Source organism: Pleurodeles waltl, chromosome 5 (assembly GCF_031143425.1).
Source record: "Pleurodeles waltl isolate 20211129_DDA chromosome 5, aPleWal1.hap1.20221129, whole genome shotgun sequence".
In the NCBI taxonomy this organism is placed as follows: Eukaryota; Metazoa; Chordata; class Amphibia; order Caudata; family Salamandridae; genus Pleurodeles; species Pleurodeles waltl.
In genome coordinates, this window is record NC_090444.1 from 595,835,673 (window position 1) to 595,856,975 (window position 21,303).

General features: G+C 46.0%; 1 protein-coding gene across 1 annotated transcript in view; it reads left to right on the forward strand.

Annotated features, from left to right (window-relative positions):
* Window positions 1–21,303, forward strand: part of TFB2M (transcription factor B2, mitochondrial) — a 69,594-nt gene that overhangs the window by 23,073 nt on the left and 25,218 nt on the right. The window contains exons 3-5 of the mRNA XM_069234445.1: window positions 12,456–12,609; window positions 14,621–14,769; window positions 20,863–20,952. Coding sequence (XP_069090546.1) covers window positions 12,456–12,609; window positions 14,621–14,769; window positions 20,863–20,952 — 393 coding nt within the window. The remainder of the gene's footprint in view (window positions 1–12,455; window positions 12,610–14,620; window positions 14,770–20,862; window positions 20,953–21,303) is intronic.

Genomic DNA, 21,303 nt, shown 5'->3' on the forward strand with positions numbered 1-21,303 from the left:
GCTCGAGAACTCTCATAGGCAGTACTTAGATGTTCCTTTTTCAGTTGTTGATGTGACTCCGGCCATACGTGGCTTGCCGGTGGAAAAAGTCCTGGGGCTGGATGGCTTGACGATGGATTTCTATGAGGAGAATGCAGATATCTTGGCGCTGCACCTTCTTGAGGTTTACGCTGAGGCCCTTGAAAGGGCTGTTCTTCCAGCTTTGCTGCGGGAGGCTCTAATTGTGACGATTCTGAAGCCGGGGAAGGATCCTCGTAACTGTGACTCTTACCGGCCGCTCTCATTGATAAACATTTATAACAAGATCTTGGCAAAGATTATTGCAGTGCACCTACAGCCCTTGCTTACATCCTTGGTTTTACCGGTTCAGTCCGTTTTTGTGCCTAGGTGTTCAACATTGTGTAATCTGTGCACCTTCTTTGCGGTTTCTAATATGGTAGGCCCTGACGACTGTGCGTTGCCGGTCTTTTTGGACGCTGCGAAGGCGTTTGATTCGCAGGACTGGTCATATATATTTGCTCTGTTGGCTAGAGTGGGCCTTAGCCTCAGATTTTTTCAACTGAGCTGTCTTCTGTATTCCCAGCCGTATGCCCACTTGAGAATTAACAAGATGCTTTCGGCTCCTATTTCGATTGCTAGTGGCACCCGTCAAGGTTGCCCCCTTTCTCTGCTACTTTATGCGGTGGCCATGGAGTCCCTGGCGGCGCGACTACGACAACACCATAATCATAGGGGGCTGGCGTTTCGGCAGCGGCCTGTCCTTATTTCTCTTCATGCGGACTACGTGGCGTTGTATGTTTGTGATCCCCAGATGCATCTGGATGTGCTGCTCAATTAGATTGTTCAGTTCAGCCAGATCTCTGGGATAAACATCAATTGGTCCAAGTCAGTGGTAATACCACTGTCTGATGCCAGTGCCGATCTAGGTATCCCATATGTTGGGCTGAAGGGCCGGTGCGCTGTCTTGGTATTTGGCTGAGCCGGAAGGTGGATGAACTGTGGTTGGCTAATTACGGTACAGCGGTTGCGTGGCTGGAGGACAGGGTAGCGGTCTGGCATTCACTGCTGCTATCGCTGACTGGACAGATCGCAATAGCCAATATGGTGGTCTTACCCAGGTTCTTGTATTTGTTAACCTGCCTCTGTCGCTTATGTCTGGTTTCTTGAAACTGCTTCGCTTGTTTGCGGTGGCTCTTGTGTGGGCAGGGAAGACCGTCCAGAATTGCATGGGAGACCCTGGCTTTGCCGTTTGAACTAGGTGGTCTTGCTGCCCCATATTTGGAACCATACTATTACTGCGCACAGGCCCACTTTATCCATTTCTGGCTGCTTCCTATTTGCTATTTACCGCATCTGGCAGCGGAACATGACTCGATTTGGCCGAATAGGCTGGATGGCGTAATAGGTTGGCTCGCTGGGCCCCGTGACAGGATGTGGACACCGTGAGGTGATCGATGCATGCTTGGAAGTGTCTACTCGGGCGGATGGGAGTGCGCGTGGTATTTGCGCATTCGATGCCGGTTCGTGTCGCAGTGGGCTTTCACTTGCTGGAGGATGGCCAGATATCTGAACGTCTCCAGGAGTTAGATATGGTCACTTTAAGGTCTTTGTTTCCAGCGGGGAGATTTATTTCCTTGGAGGAGGCTGGGTGTGCGTGGCAATGCTGCACTATATCGTTTGCTCTTCTTTAGGATTCAAGCTTTATTGCGGGCACGCTATTCCTGCTTCCCTGCATAGCCCCCTATTTGTCGTGTGCTGGAGTTATTGTACAAGGCGCAGACTGTTCGTCTTCCCATCACGAGCCTGTATGCTTGCGCGCAATCCTCGGGACTCAGGCGGATTCCAAGGCCAGAGTGTACTCGTAGAAAGTCTTGGGTGTTCCTGTTTCGGAGGAGCAGTTGCGCTATTGTTGCACTCAGATGCGATTGCTTTCCCCTAAATATAGATTGCGACTCATCCATTTCAACTTTCTGCACCGACTGTACCATACGCCTAGTCGCTTGAAAGAAATGGGCCTTAGAGTGGATGCTTGTTGTGCGCGCTGCCTGGCTTCCGAGGCGGACTTCATGCATCTGGTGTGGGAATGCGGTGCACTGCGTGATTAATGAGATGACTGGGCTTGTGCTGCTGCGTGCTCCCATGCTGGCGCTTTTGGGCTATGTGGAGGAAGTTCCCGCTGTGTCTAGGCGATTGGTGGGCCGGCTGCTGCTCCTGGCTAAGCGCCGGGTTGGGGGTGTGCTAGGGACGGAGGAGGGTGTCTCGCTGTCATGACTGGCTGAGAGAGGATGCATACTGTCAAGAGCAGCTGGCGACTTAGTGGGAGCTTGTAAGGAAATGCCTCCTTGGCATGGTTACCCCCTGACTTTTTGCCTTTGCTGATGCTAAGTTTTGATTTGAAAGTGTGCTGAGGCCTGCTAACCAGGCCCCAGCACCAGTGTTCTTTCCCTAACCTGTACTTTTGTTTTCACAATTGGCACACCCTGGCATCCAGGTAAGTCCCTTGTAACTGGTACCCCTGGTACCAAGGGCCCTGATGCCAGGGAAGGTCTCTCAGGGCTGCAGCATATCTTATGCCACCCTGGGGACCCCTCACTCAGCACAGACACACTGCTTACCAGCTTGTGTGTGCTGGTGAGGACAAAACGAGTAAGTCGACATGGCACTCCCCTCAGGGTGAAATGCCAACCTCACACTGCCTATGCAGTATAGATATGTCACCCCTCTAGCAGGCCTTACAGCCCTAAGGCAGGGTGCACTATACCATAGGTGAGGGCACCAGTGCATGAGCACTGTGCCCCTACAGTGTCTAAGCAAAACCTTAGACATTGTAAGTGCAGGGTAGCCATAAGAGTATATGGTCTGGGAGTCTGTCAAACACGAACTCCACATTACCATAATGGCTACACTGAAAACTGTGAAGTTTGGTATCAAACTTCTCAGCACAATAAATGCACACTGATGCCAGTGTACATTGTATTGTAACATACACCCCAGAGGGCACCTTAGAGGTGCCCCCTGAAATCTTAACCAACTACCCATGTAGGCTGACTGGTTTTAGCAGCCTGCCACACTCGAGACATGTTGCTGGCCACATGGGGAGAGTGCCTTTGTCACTCTGTGGCTAGTAACAAAGCCTGTACTGGGTGGAGATGCTTATCACCTCCCCCTTGCAGGACTGTAACACCTGGCGGTGAGCCTCAAAGGCTCACCCCCTTTGTTACAGCGCCCCAGGGCATTCCAGCTAGTGGAGTTGCCCGCCCCCTCCGGCCACGGCCCCACTTTTGGCGGCAAGGCCGGAGGAGATAATGAGAAAAACAAGGAGGAGTCACTGGCCAGTCAGGACAGCCCCTAAGGCAACCTGAGCTGAGGTGACTCTGACTTTTAGAAATCCTCCATCTTGCAGATGGAGGATTCCCCCAATAGGGATAGGAATGTGACCCCCTCCCCTTGGGAGGAGGCACAAAGATGGTGTAGCCACCCTCAGGGCTAGTAGCCATTGGCTACTGCCCTCCCAGACCTAAACACACCCCTAAATTCTGTATTTAGGGGCTCCCCTGAACCTAGGAACTCAGATTCCTGCAACCTAAGAAGAAGAGGACTGCTAAGCTGAAAAACTCTGCAGAGAAGACGGAGACACCAACTGCTTTGGCCCCAGCTCTACCGGCCTGTCTCCCCACTTCTAAAGACACTGCTCCAGCGACGCTTTCCCCAGGGACCAGCGACCTCTGAATCCTCAGAGGACTGCCCTGCTCTAGAAGGACCAAGAAACTCCTGAGGACAGCGGCCCTGTTCACCCAAGACTGCAACTTTGTTTCAAAGGAGCAACTTTAAAACAACTGCGTTTCCCGCCGGAAGCGTGAGACTTGCTACTCTGCACCCGACGCCCCCGGCTCGACTTGTGGAGAAACAACACTTCAGGGAGGACTCCCCAGCGACTACAAGACTGTGAGTAGCCAGAGTTGCCCCCCCTGAGCCTCCACAGCGACGCCTGCAGAGGGAATCCCGAGGCGCCCCCTGACCGCGACTGCCTGCTTCCCCGATCCAGACGCCTGGTAAAGACTCTGCACCCGCAGCCCCCAGGACCTGAAAGGTCGGAACTCCAGTGCAGGAGTGACCCCCAGGAGGCCCTCTCCCTTGCCCAGGTGTTGGCTACCCCGAGGAGTCCCCCCCCCCCCCCCACCCCCCCCCCCGCCTGCCTGCATCGCTGAAGAGACGCCTTGGTCTCCCATTGATTTACATTGGAACGCCCCGTGCTGCTGAGGGTGTACTTTCTGTGCTAACTTGTGTCCCCCCCCCCCCCCCCCCCCCCCCTCTCCCGGTGCCCTACAAAACCCCCCTGGTCTGCCCTCCGAAGACGCGGGTGCTTACCTGCTTGCAGACTGGAACCGGGGCACCCCCTTCTCTATTGAAGCCTATGCGTTTTGGGCACCACTTTGAACTCTGCACCTGACCGGCCCTGAGCTGCTGGTGTGGTAACATTGGGGTTGCTCTGAACCCCCAACGGTGGGCTACTTTAGACCCAAACTTGAACCCCGTAGGTGGTTTACTTACCTGCAAAAACTAACAAACTCTTACTCCCCCCAGGAACTGTTGAAAATTGCACTGTCTAGTTTTAAAATAGCTATATGTGATTTATTTGAAAACTGTGTATGCTATTTTGATTATTCAAAGTTCCTAAAGTACCTACCTGCAATACCTTTCATTTGAAGTATTACATGTAAAATTTGAACCTGTGGTTCTTAAAATAAACTAAGAAAAGAAATTTTTCTATACAAAAACCTATTGGCCTGGAATTGTCTTTGAGTGTGTGTTCCTCATTTATTGCTTGTGTATGTACAACAAATGCTTAACACTACTCCTTTGATAAGCCTACTGCTCGACCACACTACCACAAAATAGAGCATTAGTATTATCTCTTTTTGCCACTATCTTACCTCTAAGGGGAACCCTTGGACTCTGTGCATACTATTCCTTACTTTGAAATAGTGCATACAGATCCAACTTCCTACAGAGCTCATGCCAGAGAACTCCCGCCAGCTCGTGTGCATGGAGATGGCTGACTTTCTGAGCTACTTCTGGTTGGGTCATGTGCATTGGTTGTTCTGGCTGCGTTATGGATGTGTGAGCCCCCTCCTGCCCCCACCCCCTACCCCCCACCAACCCACCCTTTGAGTGTTATACTGGCAGAGCTGCTTCCCTTTTTTATTTTTACCCTGTTCTGCTCTCTCTCTTCCCTCCATCTCTGTTGTTTTTTTGTCAATCTTAAGTTTACCTGTGCTATGGAATGGAAGATTGAGGCTTTTCAGTACCTGCTTTTTTGCTATTTTTTTTAACTAGTGTCTTATTGTGATTGTGTAAGAAAAGTGTCTGAAAACTTGATGTTCCTCCTACTGATATTTTCTCAAGGAGGAATGTGTATTCTTCACTGAGATAGCTGGTCATCCTGTTGTGATTTCAAGTTTCACTTTTACAATATCTCTCTACGGGCAATAGCCCATCATTTCTGTTGGTTCATGGGTTTGCCTTTTTTTAAATTTGCTTGATTTGATTAGTGAAAGGCATGCATATGTCATGCCTTTTTCGGTGTTTAGCCCTCCTCAAGCGCACTGGCCAACTACTGAAAACATACGATGCTCCATGTTTTCCATATTGGTTTCTGGACTACTTTTTCTCTTTGTTTGGTAGGTAGCACAATCTTGCGGGGTAGTAGTCCAGCGCTTTGCATGGCACCGATTCTCTTACATAGATAATTTTGCTTTTGCCGGTTACATGGATAATTCACTTTTGATGGCAACATGGATAATTGAACTTTTGCCTATACGTTTCACTGCATGCTAACTTCTGTTTCCTTTTGTGTGTTTGCTGCACGCCCATCGGTTCGCTTATTTTCATTTTCAGTTTATGTGGCAAGAAAAGTCAGGTTAGGAGTTTACATCACTAATAGCTTTAACTCGAGCAAACACAAGGCTCATTGCATTGCAAATGCTTGTTTTCATTATTTTTAGTTACCTATTTTTGTTTGTTAGGTTTTTAGGATGCAGTTCAAAGCCAACAGTACCTTTTAGTTCCAGCAATAATAATCATATCTTAGAGGCATATGTGGCTGTAGATATAAACGCTGTGCATACTCTTCCAATCTAGTGGTGGGCGCCTGGTTATTAGCTCCATTATCAGATGGTTTTCTTCCTGCAATCTGGTTCAGATATGTGCTCCTGTGCTCTAAGTTGACACTATTGACGGTGCTGTTTTTCATTTCACAGGGGTTTCTCCTCTCCTTCTGTATTGTATTTCGATTGTGTTTCCTTTACTTTCTGTCTTCAGTCAATGTTTGGTTACCTCGCGGGATCTTGCCCTTCAGATCTACTCTTGTCTTTTGTTGTGTCTCTCAACCATGCCTCGAAGGTGATGGAACCGACACCATTCTGACATTGTCCTCCCTGCCAGTTGAAATATCCTCGGACCGGCCTCTTTCTGGTCTGCAATTTGTGCATGTTTCCCAAACACAATGAAAACACCTGCTGCTCCTTTCATCTCAGAAATACTCTTTACAACCGTGAGGCACGTCGACTCGAGATGTCACACAAGAGCGGTGACAGCGAAACCCTAAAACTCTTCAGTCCTGAGGACATCGAGGGAGAACAGCATCCACATCTGTCAACTGCAGATGAAGAGGCTTTCTCCCCTGAGGAAAGATCTGGCTCTGATCTGGAGATCAAGAATCTTTTGCCAGTCCAGCAGTCCGTGAGTACGGCAGCACCCCCTCAACACCAGTCAATCGGTGCAGCCCTCTACCAAAGGGCAAACAGCCACTTTGGAGCACCAGAGATAGGCCTTCGGGCCACCACAACTTTTGGGCCATGGTCAACTCGACAAATCATTTCGGAAGATCCACCTGGCTCCAGCTCAGTGGCGAAGAAACCCTTGCGACAGACAGCTTTGGTGCCACCTACTCTGACACTGGCACAGAGCCAACCCTTAGCACTGCCCTCAAATCCAAAGACTTCGGCTTTAACCAGCAGGACTGACGTCTGCAGAGTCAAATTGATTCTCTAAACTGCAGGAGCAGCCATGGTACTCCTATGATGCAGACCCACTGGGGTACACAGACCCTTACCTATACCCTGCCCGTCCATCCCCTACAGACAATTCCACGTCCTATCAGGAACTCATTGGTAGGGCCGCCTTATTTCATAAGGTGGATCTTCAGGCAGAGCCCCTAGAGGAAGAGTTCCTTTTGAAACACTCTCCTCCACTTATCATCCTACTCATTACACAACTACACAACCGACATCTTCATATACCTCGTCCAAGCCAGGGTCATAACATGTTAGGTGTATAAAAAAAAATTACACCTCCCCTACTGTGGCAGTTCCATTTGTGGCCAGCTCCTGTCTGACTCTATGGCAGCCACTACTGCTTGTAAGCAAGCCATATCCCAGGTCAAGTGGGATGCCCTGCCATTGGAGATGGAGAGTAAGCACATAGCTGAGGCTGGCAAAAGGGTGGCCACACAATTGGCCAACCAATGCTGTATCGCCAAGTCAGGTGGCCTTCTTTCAAGATATGATCGTGCCCACTGGAACGGTATAGAGGAGTTCCTCCAACACCTCCCAGGGGAGCACAGGAAAAGGAGATATGAAATAGTCTGTGATGACAATCAGATAGCGAACACTACCATTTGCTGTGCCCTATATGCCACAGACCCCGCTGCCATGGTGGTTTATTCCAACATCCTTATACAAATCTGGCTCAATATCTCCGGCTTCAAGACAAAAGTTCTGTGAACATGGTTTTTGATGGCCAGCACCTCTTTGACCCAAAAGTGGACCAAATGTTTGAGAACATGAAGAAAGATACAGAGACAGCTAAGGCGATAGGCGCACTTCAGACACCTGCTCCTCGCTGCTTCTTTCACAGCACACCCTATTTTGGAGACTCAAAGATCACTTCCTTCAAAGCCTCCACATCCTGCCAGTGCACCCAGGGACAGCAGTCCTCTCTCAGGGGTTACTTTGGAGGGTCCTTCAGAGGCGCACAGTTCTAGAAGCAGCAATAAAGGTGGCACCTAAAAGGAAATGCAACCACCACCAAACCCTGACTTGCCTCTTCTTCTCCTGAACTACACACCACAGGGGCTACTCCAAGGCTTCTTTTCCACACAGAAGACCGTCACTATAGTTCAGTTTGTGTTTGATATTATCCAATATGGTTATTGTCTGGAGCTCACTTCCATGTCTCCCACAATTCTGCCTCGCAGACACACTCCCCTCAGAACACAGAAGGCTTCTTAGGGAGATGGTCCAAGCACTCCTTCTCAAAGGGGCTTTAGAACCAGTCCCCTACCATCAGCAGAGCATGGCAGTGTAATCTCTGTACTTCCTAATACCCAAAACAGACAGTTCCATCACACCCATTCAGGATATATGGCCCCTAAATGAATTGATCCTTTCAGAGCACTTCCATATGGTCGCTGTCCAGGATGTCATTCTGCTTCTCCAGCAAGGCAACTTTAAGACCATGAAGGACGCCTATTTCCACATACCAATACACCTGGCCCATCACTGATATCTCAGGTTTTTGGGCAGTGGAAAAATTACCTATTCAAAGTGCTCCCTTTGAGGTTACTACTGCCTTGCGGTGGTGGCCGCAGACCTGCGCATTCAGGGTGTCCACGTCTTCCCTTGTCTGGATGACTGGCGGATCACGAGTGCCACCCGCCAGCAATGCTGCAAAAATACACAGGTCACAATAGACCTTCTTCATGAGCTAGGGTTTACCAATAATGTCACAAAATCTCACCTCCAGTGATCCAGATTTCCCAAAAATAGACCTGTCCAAAATGGCAGAAAATGCCAAATGTCTAAATTTCACCTCCCAGTTCTCACACCCACAGTCTAGCAGCAATGTACTATAGATGAACTGGTCAGGGATATTCACCTACACCTTTCGGCCTCACCCTTTCCTTCTGTTTGTGGTTTGGAGCTTGAGCAGTGTCCCTCACTCTCATTCTGGTGGCTCCCTCTGGGCCCACCATCTCTTGTTCACAACTCTGTATCTCCACACAAGAGGCTTTCCAACAGGCTATACCTTTTTACGCTAACCATGGAGAAATCAGGCATCCAGACCCCAAGTCTCTCAAGTTTGTGATCTGGCTCCTGAGGTAATAGAATTTGGGTACCTTAATCTTCCATCTGAATGCATGAACATTCTCAAGGAAGCGTGTAGACCTTCCAGTCACGTCTGCTGTGCAGCCAATTGGAAGAGATTTATGTAATACTGTCACACAAAAGCCATTGATCTTTTTAACGCCACAGTTCAGGACACTGTCTGTGGCTTACTACGCGTGCAGGTTTCTGGTTTAACCTTCACCTCCATATGACTATACCTGGCTGCCTACCTTCGTAATAGACAGCACTTCTCTCTCTTCAGGATTCTGGTCATTAAAGCTTTCACAGAGGATCTCAAGAGAGTCATTCCTTCTCCGGTCCACCGGCCCCTGCATGGAATCTCAACATTGTACTCTCAAGACTCATGGACCCTCCGTTGGAGCCCCTCCACTCCTGTCCCCTTCAGCTCCTCTCTAGGAAGGTGGGATTTCTAATTTCTTTCACTTCACTCAGGCATGTCGGTGAGCTACAGGCCTTAACCCTGAAAGAACCCTTCTTCCAAGTTCATAGAGATAGGGTTGTCCTCCGCATCAACCCTAAATTCCTCCCTAAGATGGTCTTTCAACCTTACAAGTCCTTTGAAATTCCTGTCTTTTTCCCACAGCCTGATTCATTTGCTGGATAGGCTGTTCATACTTTGAATATAAAATTAGCTCTTGTGTACTGCATTGACAGAACAAAACCACTTAGGAAAAAGCAAAAAGTCTTTGCTGCTTACTCCAAACCCTTAAAGGCAAGACAGGCCTTGAAAAATCTACTTGCCCACACGCTATAGTGAGTCATTTTATCAGTACGAGCTATTTTTAGGACCTACTCGCCCCTTCTGGCGAGTTGACAAAGAACAGGTGTTCTGTTCTGTCAGAAAGTGAAGGGGCAATAAAAATGCCTTTTAATCTTGTACTTGTCACATTTACTCTGTGTTCAGAAACATTCAGTTTTTGTTCTTAAAATTACTTTTCCTTTTGACTGCAGAGTTCCAGGATTTTGTAAAGTGAACTGTCTGACCTGCTGCCCAAAGAGGGTGAAATGAAAGGTTGTAGGGTATCAGGTGTTTCCTAACACACAACATTTAAAATACGAAGTCAACTATTTAGCATTTCAAAATATATTTCTGTAGTTCTGAAAGCCCATTTTATGACCTCCTTTGTGATGAAAAACATATTTTAATAGGGTGAAAACAAATCATAACACTTTACATGGTGATGTACAAATGATAAATAAGTTTTCTGAATCCCAATTTTCAAATTATTGTTAACACACTATATAGTTTCATCAGGGAAGATGCAAGTTAGTGGGAAGGTTTTTGGACATTTCTTGGAAATTTACTGTCTGTAAATGAACGTGCGCTACCACATCATGCTTTAGTAATATATTTTTTTTAAGTGAGTGTTTAAACATAAACTGAGAAACACTCCTGCCCTTACGGCAATTCTATTAGTAAACAAAGAGGCAAGTCATGGATCATGTGTCCCCTGTTTGTGGGCTAGATTCTCATAATACGTGGATCAAAGGTTTAGTCTATTTAATCAAGCAAAATAGTTTTTTTTTTTTAACAGAAGAAATGCTGAACTCACATATTTGAAGGTTCACTCTTGTGAGAATAAAGAAACAGGTGACTGTAAAATAAAATATTTGCATAGGATCACACAATTTGTTTAAGTATATTACAGTTAGGTCGAACACATTATTGGAGTTACTCGACCTGCAGGTCTTCTAACATTTTCATAATTTTTTGAGGCCTGGAATGTTCTGCCAAGTCCGGCATTGCCAGATGGATCATTAGATTCATCCAGATATGCTATGCTAGAGCTAAGAGGACTCTGACTATTCCTCCTGGATCCCACTCCACTCAGAAGAAAGAAGCCTCTATAGCCTTCCTAGGGCACATCCCAATAGCTGACATCTGCTCAACAGCTACTTAGTCCACACCACACACTTTCACAAATCATTACTGTTTAGTTGTGCTAGCCCACGATCAAGCTAATGTTGGTACAGCCGTGCCTCGTACACACTTTCAATCTGCTGCACCAGCCCACAGGATAGCCACTGATTTTTGGGAGGTCAGCGTTAGTCTATGCACAGCATGTGTATTGACAGCCACACATGCTTTGAATTCAAAATGTTACTTACTCTGTAAGCATCTATTCTTGGAACGTAGTGCTCTAGTCACCTGTGCCCACCCTCATCCCCGGCCACCTAAAACCGTTGTGGTATCCTTTACTATTTTTTTTTTTCCTCTTTCGCATAGACATCTCTCTATACATTGCATCATCATCAGCCATTTGGGAAATGATCTAAATATGGAGCCGATGACTATGCTTTACCAGCAAGGGGTGTCTATGCCTCATGAGTCGAAAGACTTAGTCAAAGAAAAGCAACTTTTGCACATCCGGGCACAACACTAGATGGCAGGAGTACGTACAGGATGTGAATCTACAGCATTACATGCCACAGACAGATGCTTACAGGGTGAGTAACATTTTCCTTTTCACTGGTGTGCATTAAAATCAAAAAGGGTTTCTGTGCTTTTTCCGAATATTCCTGACTGACAGAAATTACCCATACTGTTCATTCTTTTTTTGTAATTATATTTCTTTGTTGCAAGCCTCTGACCACATTTTTAGGGGTCAGCATGTTCTCCTTTTAATTTTCACGGCATGTGCTTGCAGTAAAACAAAGAAATGTAACCAGTGAACCAGCTTGCCAAGGCCAGACCTTTTGGCTTTGTCAATGCTTGTTACTGTTGTGGGGTCAAGTTGCCCTAGTTTGCATCTATTTTAAATGGACACCTAAACGCTAGTAGTACAATACTTCCTTTAGTAGGCAAACAACTTTTTCAGTCAGCCACATGCCATCTCGCTTCATAGTCTTAACCCTCAGAATCGTTAGGCTTGTTTTGTTATTTATAATGAGTTTAAAAGTTGCAGCGGGTTTGGCAGTGATTCATGACTTCATGAAATAGGCACACAAGTTCTGTGTGCGTCATAAAAACATAGCTTTTGATAGCAGTTGAGAAATTCCCTTTAAGAAAAGGTCTGTGTTCCTTGGATGTCCATTTCTGTATTCTTTGTGGAGGTGTGCTGAGCCTTCTTAGGGAGGAAGGTATTCTAACCTCTAAATAGGTCATGATTATCATGCAATAGTCCAGTTGCTAATGCTGATTGTTTTGAAATGTCTAACAAAATGTTTGCAGTTTAGATGCAATCGGAGTAGGACATTACAATATTTTTGTTTGTGAATAGTTCCATTTTTTGGTTGAAAATCATGTTTTATTTTTTTTCTCCACAGTCTCTGGAGCATAAAGCAGATGGACAGCTTGATGTTCTTCATTGTGACTTCTTCAAACTGGATCCATTGAGTCAAGGGCCAGTGAAGCCACCTTCTATGTATTCTGAGATGCTCTTCCAGAAATTAGGCATGACTGAAGTTCCCTGGACGGCAGGTATGATCATATTTAGGGTCAGCCAAGCCTTCATGCAGATTGACACAGTAGTATCCATTCAGACCAAATCATTGCCTTAGCCCCATCCTCCATGATATATACTGCCATTTAATGCATAGCTCTAAAATTTACCCTTTCTGAAACCCTTCTCTCTAAACTATGCACAACCGTTAATGTATAGTGATGAGTAACATTTGGGAAAATTAATCATTTGCAGTCCCAAACAGAGGACATATTTACAAAAGATCCTTTCCCGAGATAGGAATTGACACCAAGTACACCTCAGGTGAGAAAATAGTCTTATTTTAAGAAGGAAACCTCCTTGCCACCAGTGTGGCTACCCAACTGTAGCAAACCTGTTTGCTCTGGCCCAGTGATTGGAGGAATGCATTCATTATTCATGTTATTTCTGATAACCCTCATTGTGATTGTCTATGGACTATGAGGTGGTATTTCAGTTTAATGACATTGCGACTCTTGTTGAGTATATAAGAGAAAAGCCAGAATATTTTTTACTGAGATGTGATTAGTCTCCTTCAAACGGCATGTGATTTGAGAGTAAACTCACCATTGTAGGAATGACCGGCTATCTATATGCAACATTTAAGTGATAATGTCCACAGCCCCGTGCAGTATCCAATGTTTCTTGCTTGCCCACTTATTGTGTACACAGTTTGGCACAAGGACATGGAATTGGAGGGAGGGTAGTTAAGTATTAGTTATAGCTTCAGCTAAGAGTAGTTAGGCTATTTGGCACCCTCGCTCTTAAAAGGTGTTTTCCCTTCATAGCACTATTTACCTCTCCATCCACGTACACACACACCCCACCCCAACAGAATGACACTAAGGCCCTCATTATGATCCTGGCAGTCTGGGCCACCATACCAGTGGTGGCGATAAATAGCGCCATCCGGCATGGCTGCCCTGACTGCCATATAATGACCCGCCCTAAACCCCATGGTGGAATACACCGCCACTGCCAGTGGGAAGGCTGGCTGGGGCGTTGTATTCCAATCCGACAGGGCAGCGCTGCTGATACCCGTTCTGCCAGCCTTTTCCCAGCGGTTCACACCGCCAGGGAAAGGCTGACAGAATGGGAATCTTGGGGCGTTCTGGGGGCCCCCTGCACTGCCCATGCACTTGGCATGGGCAGTGCAGGGGCCCCTGTGCAGTGCCCCATTGCGCAGATCAGTGCGACGGGTGCAGCTGCACCCGCCGCACACCAACATTGGCGGCGGCTCCATTTGGAGCCGCTGTCAATGTTACTGCCCTTTTCTCCGCTGGGCCGGTGGGCAGAAACACAGTTTCTGCCCGCTGGCCAGCGGGGAAAACATTATACGACCAGCGGGGGTGGGTAGTTGTGCTGGCGGTCATCTATTGACCGCCAGCGCAGCTCTCGGTGGTTTCAACCGCCAAGATCATAATGAGGGCCTAAGTCCTTTTCAGAAAAGGGAATCTACTCCCTTTACCAAAATTTGTTAAGTCCAGGATATCGCTTCACTATGAAGTCATCGTTATAGGACAGCAGGTAGGAAAAAGCAAAAGTGCACAGCTTTTACCAAACACTTCCGCATTGCTACTGTTCATTTTCTTTTCCAGGAGATAAAAGCTTTGCTGCAAAAAATTGGTTAATTTCACATTCCTGATATGTTGGTAGTACTGCTGCCTTGTGGCTGGGTTAGAAAGTGATTATAAAATCCTAGCATTGCTAATGGCACACAGTTGTGTACTGTAGAAAGTCTCCCATATGTGCTAGATTCTAACCCAAAAGCACTGAACCAATTGTCTTTCATTAATGAATAATATAGATAAATGCATGAGAGCTTTAAGGATTTTAGTAGTAGACGCTCAGGGTTGGTTTCTCTTCCATTTAAGAAACATATGGGCACACGATCTGACTCTGAGTTTAAGACCAGCTTTTTCCCTTATTACATAGAATTGTGCATTTTTAAAAGATACGGTCTCATAAATTGCCACAAAATTATGTTTTTCTCCTTGCTGTTTCCAACAGATGTTCCTGTGAAAGTTGTCGGGCTCTTCCCTGACAAAACAGAAAAGAGCATGCTGTGGAAGCTAATCTACGCTTTGTATGAAAGGATTTCCATATTCAGATATGGCAGAATACAGTTGAACATGTTTATTAGTGAAAAAGAATACATGGTATGTGCACCGCATCATGCACATTTGTTTCACTGATTGTTAATAACATCTTCACTATAAATACTGCTTGCAGTAAAATACTTTATACTGCAGTGTGCATGAACTCAAAGCCCCCAGCTCGAAAATCTAAAATGGGGAGTCGAGGAAAGATTGTGAGGAAACATTTTTCTTTCCTCTTTTTGTTTTTAGCTTGTTAGTTATAAACATATTATGCAGCTGGGAAGTACCAAATTGTGTTGCGGGGTTGACCGCATTATGCAGGAAGCAAGAGCAGATTATGTGGCGTAATCCAGCACATTTCTACATTATTTTGTCACTTTTTTCACACGCTAACTCTGAGCAGGCATTTTACCTCATCAGTATCAGTTTCACACCTAATTGCAGGAGTCAGAAACTGGAAGGTGACCAGTTAAACTTCTCAAAGAGCCAGCCACTACACAGCAACACGTGTCATAATCATTTTTGTATCTTTTGATCCGTTTGAGCAAGAAATCCTTTTTAGTAAATATCTAAAAAATTGGCAGCAGATGATGGACTATATAGGAAGAGCAGCAAAGCCATAATTAAGTGGAAAACCCAGTGGATGCAGATATAAATGGGCTTGGTAATGAGTTGGCTAAGTGCCACCCGAGCCCTTAGACTTCACAACTTGTGTAACATAGCAAAAGCTTAGTCGAGTCTCAGGGCTGCCTTAGCAGTACATGCAGGAGTGATAATACATACATCTGAGTTGAGGTATCAACCTAGCAAGATCACTGTAGGTCCAGGGCACCCAGAGGACAAGTCTGCCAGTCAGGTGTACAGCAGGCATTACAGAGTTACAGAGTTACACAGTTGGCTGTTATAGTGACATTGTCAGTATATAGAGGGTCCCACATCACCAGAGTACTCCATTGAGTCATTTTAATCCTCATCTACGAACCCATTCCGGAGAGACGCCCACAACATGATTGCACCCCAGGCACCCCGTCCACACTAGTAGTGCGCATATGCATCTCTTCCGCCACCCCCCACTCAAGCAGATCCCATTGCCATGAAGACATTAGGGGAGATTGGGTACTCCTCCAGGCAATGGCTGCTCTTCTTTTGGCCTGCAACAGAGCCAGCTGGGCCAATTTATGGTGTATCTTCCTTCACCTGGGCTGCACCACTACTGCCAAGAGGAATGCCAATGGGTTCAGTGGAATGTCAGTGTCTGCTGTTTTTGGCACCACTTTCCCCCAGAATCCCTGAACCCCTGTGCATGTCCAGGCCAGATGCAAAAACCTGGCAACCAGCTCCCCACGTCACATGCACCCCCACCCCTATTGGGAGTTATTCTATTTAATGTTTGAGAGTTACGTAGGCACGATTTACGTTCAAGTGGCAGAGTCATTCAAACTTGTGTCCGTTCCCACGAAGGGCCCCATTCCCATCGAGACAGGCTTTGCATCCCGGTGCATCAGTGCCATAGTGCCATCCCACTGGATCTTGACCCGTGTTGGGCTCTCCCCTCTACTCTGCAATGACCCCCGTGCTCCAGCTGCCCCTCCGATCTCCAATTCAAGGTGCGGACTTCACTAGCACACCCGGCCCCCTCTGCCAGGATCCTGTTCCCGTCCGGGGTACCTTGTCCCATACCCCCAGCCACCTCCACACATCCTCTGTTGTATCAAAGAAATGAGACTTGCCGCCAGACAGGACCTTCAAGCGGGCAGAGTACAGCAACATGTAGCGGAGGCCCATCGCATGAAGCTTGGCCTTGACCTCCAAGAATTCTTTTTGAGACCCTTGTACTTTATTGGTGTAATCTGGATAAATCCTGTGGTTATTGAAGAGAGCGGTGTCTGTTTCCCAGGGCAGCACGAAGGATACAGTCCCTGTCTTTATGGTTTAGTATTCAGGCAATAATGGCTCGCAGCGGCGCCCCGGTTGGCTGCAGGTCCAGGGAGCACAGAACCAGGCACTTAGATTTTCAGTCGGGGGCCCAAATCCAGAGACAGTCTCTATCACCCAGGCGAGCACCCACAATGGGACTGGTGCAAACTCAGGGCCCACACCCAAGTCAAATGCCCTGTTTCACAATTTCACTCCACATCCGCCAACCCCTCCATACCCCTGTAGATGCGCCCCAGAACAAGATTATTTGAGGGGCCCAGCATACACGAACTCGGCATCCACTGGGGTTGACTGGGCCCACTCAGCTCCAGAGTGAGGCCCCAAAAGCTGGTCCGCTGCTAATACAGCTGGGGCCCCCACTCAGCAACTGTTTTGGGGGCCAGCAGATCTCCCAACGCAGTGCCACACTGGATCCCTGCCTCGCCAGCAAACATGGCCCCGTGAGGCTGGGGCAACCGCCATATGGGCTGCCACCCCCAAGTAAGGCACCTGCGCCTCTCGCTTGGCACGCAAACAAGGAGGCTGGAATCTCCTCGACCGCAGTGGTCAAAGCGGGAGGCCTCCCAGGGGACCCCCATCGGCACCAGGGGGGTGTGGCCCCAGGCTCCTATCTGCGGCGCCGCTTCTCCCCAGCCGCAGGCGGCAAGCACAGCAAATAAAGTCACCTGCAAAAGCCCGGGTCATGCAAGGGCCTGGCCTCTAATGCTGGCTGGGCAGGATACAGCAGGATGATGCCGAAGACACGAGGAGCCTCTCAGGCACGTCCTACTGGCCTTCCTGCATGGCCACGTCCCTATCTCAACACACATTTTAAACACTTTAGTGCATTTTTTTAACTTGGGTTTTTAGAGCCTCAGGTGAGGCACCTGATTAATATAATTCACCGCATTTGGTTGTGTTTCTTCTGAATATCTCCTATCTGAAAATTGAAGGCGCATATGTTGTTCATGGTCCATGAAACACTTTTTCTCCATCACTGTCCCTTTAATCCTTGCGTGAAGTTTTTTAATGAGGTGCTTTCGAATAAAAACTAGAGGAGGTTGACAGGATGTTTCTATCATGGGTTTACATTAAATTTCATATGTATCTGTTTATTGTTTTGCCAACTTGTAGTATCCAAGAAGGATTACCTTTGTGAATGGTGATTGCTGTTAAACATTGTCCAAAGTCAACTGATTTGTTTTCAGTGCTTGCCTATATAAACAAGCATGTCATTAATGTAATGGAATCAACGGGTTTTATTATAATTCTGTTTCCTTTGAAAAACATTTTGTCTCAAGAATGTGCCTATAGATTCCTGCATAGGACGGTGCCATACTGCAATCCAAGAGGCTCCCAGTAGGATTTTCCATCAAAACCTAAGTAGATGTAGCATGGTATCAGATCAGTCAGCAGAAATTGCATAATGCACTATATAAATGTGTAGTTACAATGTCCTTTCAATTGCTTGCATGTCCCCCATTTTGGGTATACTCATACAGATAGCAATCATGTCACTGTTGGAAAAAAAGAGATTAAAAAAAAAAGTCTGATCCAAACTAAGTGTCACATGTTGACCTACCAATTTAGTTAACAAGTTACCATCTTTCCAACAACTATACTACCAAGTTATTGTAACATTATTAAAAAGCCTATACTGTTTCAACCAATCATTAAAATAAAGCATATGAAAAAGTCAGTTTACAACCTTGTTTGTGTGAAAATAATAGTCTCAGTGGTGTCTTCAGCTTCAAAAACCTACCAGGAGCTAAAGACCTAGAGAATTCAGGAACATACCAGAGGGTCATCCTCAACCATCACAAATTGCTTTAGCATCCCCTACTTGAAACAGCAGACTTCTATTATGTCGCTTATGAGCAAAATTAACATCCTGGAGATTTTGACAATGCAAATGAGAAGCAAAGTATTAGGGAGGATTTTTAAACAGACATTTCAAAAAGGAATTTCTGATGGATACTTCTATCTGCAGACTCCTCGTTTTATACCAATCGTCCAAGTGGATCTAAAACTTTTTGATAGCTCTCCTATGCTGATAGAGGGGGCTGGCTCCACCTTGGGAACGCACACGGCACCTTGTGATGTCACTGGACCATAAAGCGTCTGGTCAACGTGCTCACGTCTGTTTCTGTCCATATTTTAGAGCACCTTCAAGGTGACCGGATGAAACCAACATCTTAATCAGATATGTGTAGTATTCAGTAAAATCAAGAGTGCATGATAAGAAGACTGATGGTATATTTAGCCTTGCATGGAAGAGATGGGTGCGTCAGTGAGGATTTTGCACGTAAATCCAATATGCATCAGATGGTAAGTAACTTGTTCTTCTGCTGGATACGGCTACCAGCAGATTTCTTACCTTTTGAATAGATTCCTCAAGCAGTCCTAAATCTGGAGGTGGACACATGGCTACTTTTGCTAAAAAGTCCTGAAGAACTGAGTGAGAGAAATGACAATCTTTCCTCACTTAGGAATCTAAATAAAAGTGTTTTGCGAGGGGAGACCACGTTGTCGTTTTGCAAATATTCACCACTGACCCCTCTTTCACCTGTACTGATGTAGGGGACTTTTTTCTGGTATGAGCTCAAATACCTTCTGGAGGACCCTAGTGCACCATGGCGTAGAAGCTCTTGATGCACAGGATTTTCAATGGCTCTCCATCTGGGTAGTTATTTTGTTAACTTCCTTGCCCTTTATCTTTCTAACGTATCCTGCAAATAGTTGATCATCCACTGTCAATTCACTTGTTCTGTCCATGCAGAAGCAGACGGCTATCTTGGAATCAAGACGATGAGTGGGTGGGGGTGGGTGAGGATAGAAAGTGGAAAGAGTAGTAAGTGAAGGGGGTAACTACTTCAGGCAGGAACTACTTTGGCATCACCAGAGGTAAATAACATCTATTTAAACTGTCAAATTGAAAAGTACAGCCACTACTATTTATTCCCTGCTGCTCTTCCACTGCAGAGTCCAGTGCAGATTTATGTGGTTCAACTCATGGAAGGCTTTACACGTTTTCAGCCTACAAGGCAGTACTCTTTTTTTTCAACTTTGATACCTGTTAGACTTCACAGTCAAACTTCAGAATTCATTTCCAACTCTGATACAAAACAAGGAAATCCTGGGTGGCAATAATACCTCGAAAGCTATTGCAAATTTGAAAGCTAAGCAAGATCAGTTGTTACTGAACACAAAGTCCTCCCGTACCCCACATCTTGTTTTCTGGCAGTGAGGGTAGTGCCATAAGCATGCCTTCACACTAAGCCACTTCAAGAGTGGTTTGCAAGTCGATGGTGGTAGACTATAGGGAACTAGGAAAATGTAATGGTTGTGTCACAGAAGCTACTAAACAGTTTATAATGGTGTATCTCACAGAATGTGATGAGGCTCGTATTTTTGCAGATCCATGACCCACTATAACTTTCAAAATGGATTTCCCCTCCCTCCCCTCCAAAAAAGACCCACTTCCAGCCAAAGAGCTGGAGGTTCACGTGTGTGCTAGCTGTGCTTCTTATTTTTTTTTAAAACTTAAAAAAAAAACTTTAAGCCATGCTTATACAGCAGCCAGACTGTTGTATAATGTGGCTAAAAAACACTGACAAAGCCAATGCCCTTTGTAGGCGAGACCTATTGGCTTTGTTAATGGTTGTTACTGATGGGTGTGTACAATGCTTGAGCTTTGGAACTTTTGTCTGCAATTACTTGAGAAATAAAGTAGCAGACATTGCTAGATTGCAATACATTTCAGGAATGCACATCCCACTCTGCTTAGTGATTTTACAGGCTGTCCAGCAAAAATAGTGGATGGAGCAGTGGTGCTACCTATGCCCATATTGCAGGGCATCTCTCCCTTCATCAGCCACCTAACACACCTTGTAAAGGATACTCAAGGGCTGTTTCACCTCTGTTGTGCCAAGAATGTTAATGTCCCGAAGTGTTGAGATGGCTTATCATTGTTGAGAAAGTGTCCTTGACACCTACAGATAGTCTGTGTTAATGCATTTAATGAAGGTACTAATGATGGAGAATTGATATTATGGGTAAGTATCTTTTCTTTCTCCTGAATTGATAATGGCTGCAATGTCCTTGATGATCCTAAATAAATGGATGCACTATATCTACTTTGACTAAATAGTTCTCTCCACAATATTGCTTTTGGTAATTTGTTCCATATAACTACTTTTTCTGATAACCTTCTGTCTGTTTTTTGTTTCTGTCCAGAAATTGATAGCGGTCCCTGGAGAAATGAGGAATTATCAAGCAATTAGTGTTCTTTATCAAACAGCGTGTCATATGGAGCTATTACTCATGGTAAGATTTTATTTCAGGTGGTGTATACCATCTGTTTTTTTCTTTGTACTTTGAGGTGTAACCCAGACACCGAGTAGGTAAATTGCATTCCTCCTCCATAGAAATGATGCCATGAAGGTTACGTTTCTACAAAATAACAGTCTGCCCACAATTTTTGGGCAGCTCTGTACGTGTACCTTTTTCTGATCAGCTAAGTGACAACTTGGGAAGCATCTAGATGAATAGCCTGTGTATACCCAACATCTGATTCACTGAGATGTTTGTGCTCTGTCATGGCAGCCTCGGTATGTTGAATGAGCCTGGTGTTATCTCGGCCAGACCGCTAGATTTATTTAGGGCACTTACCATAAA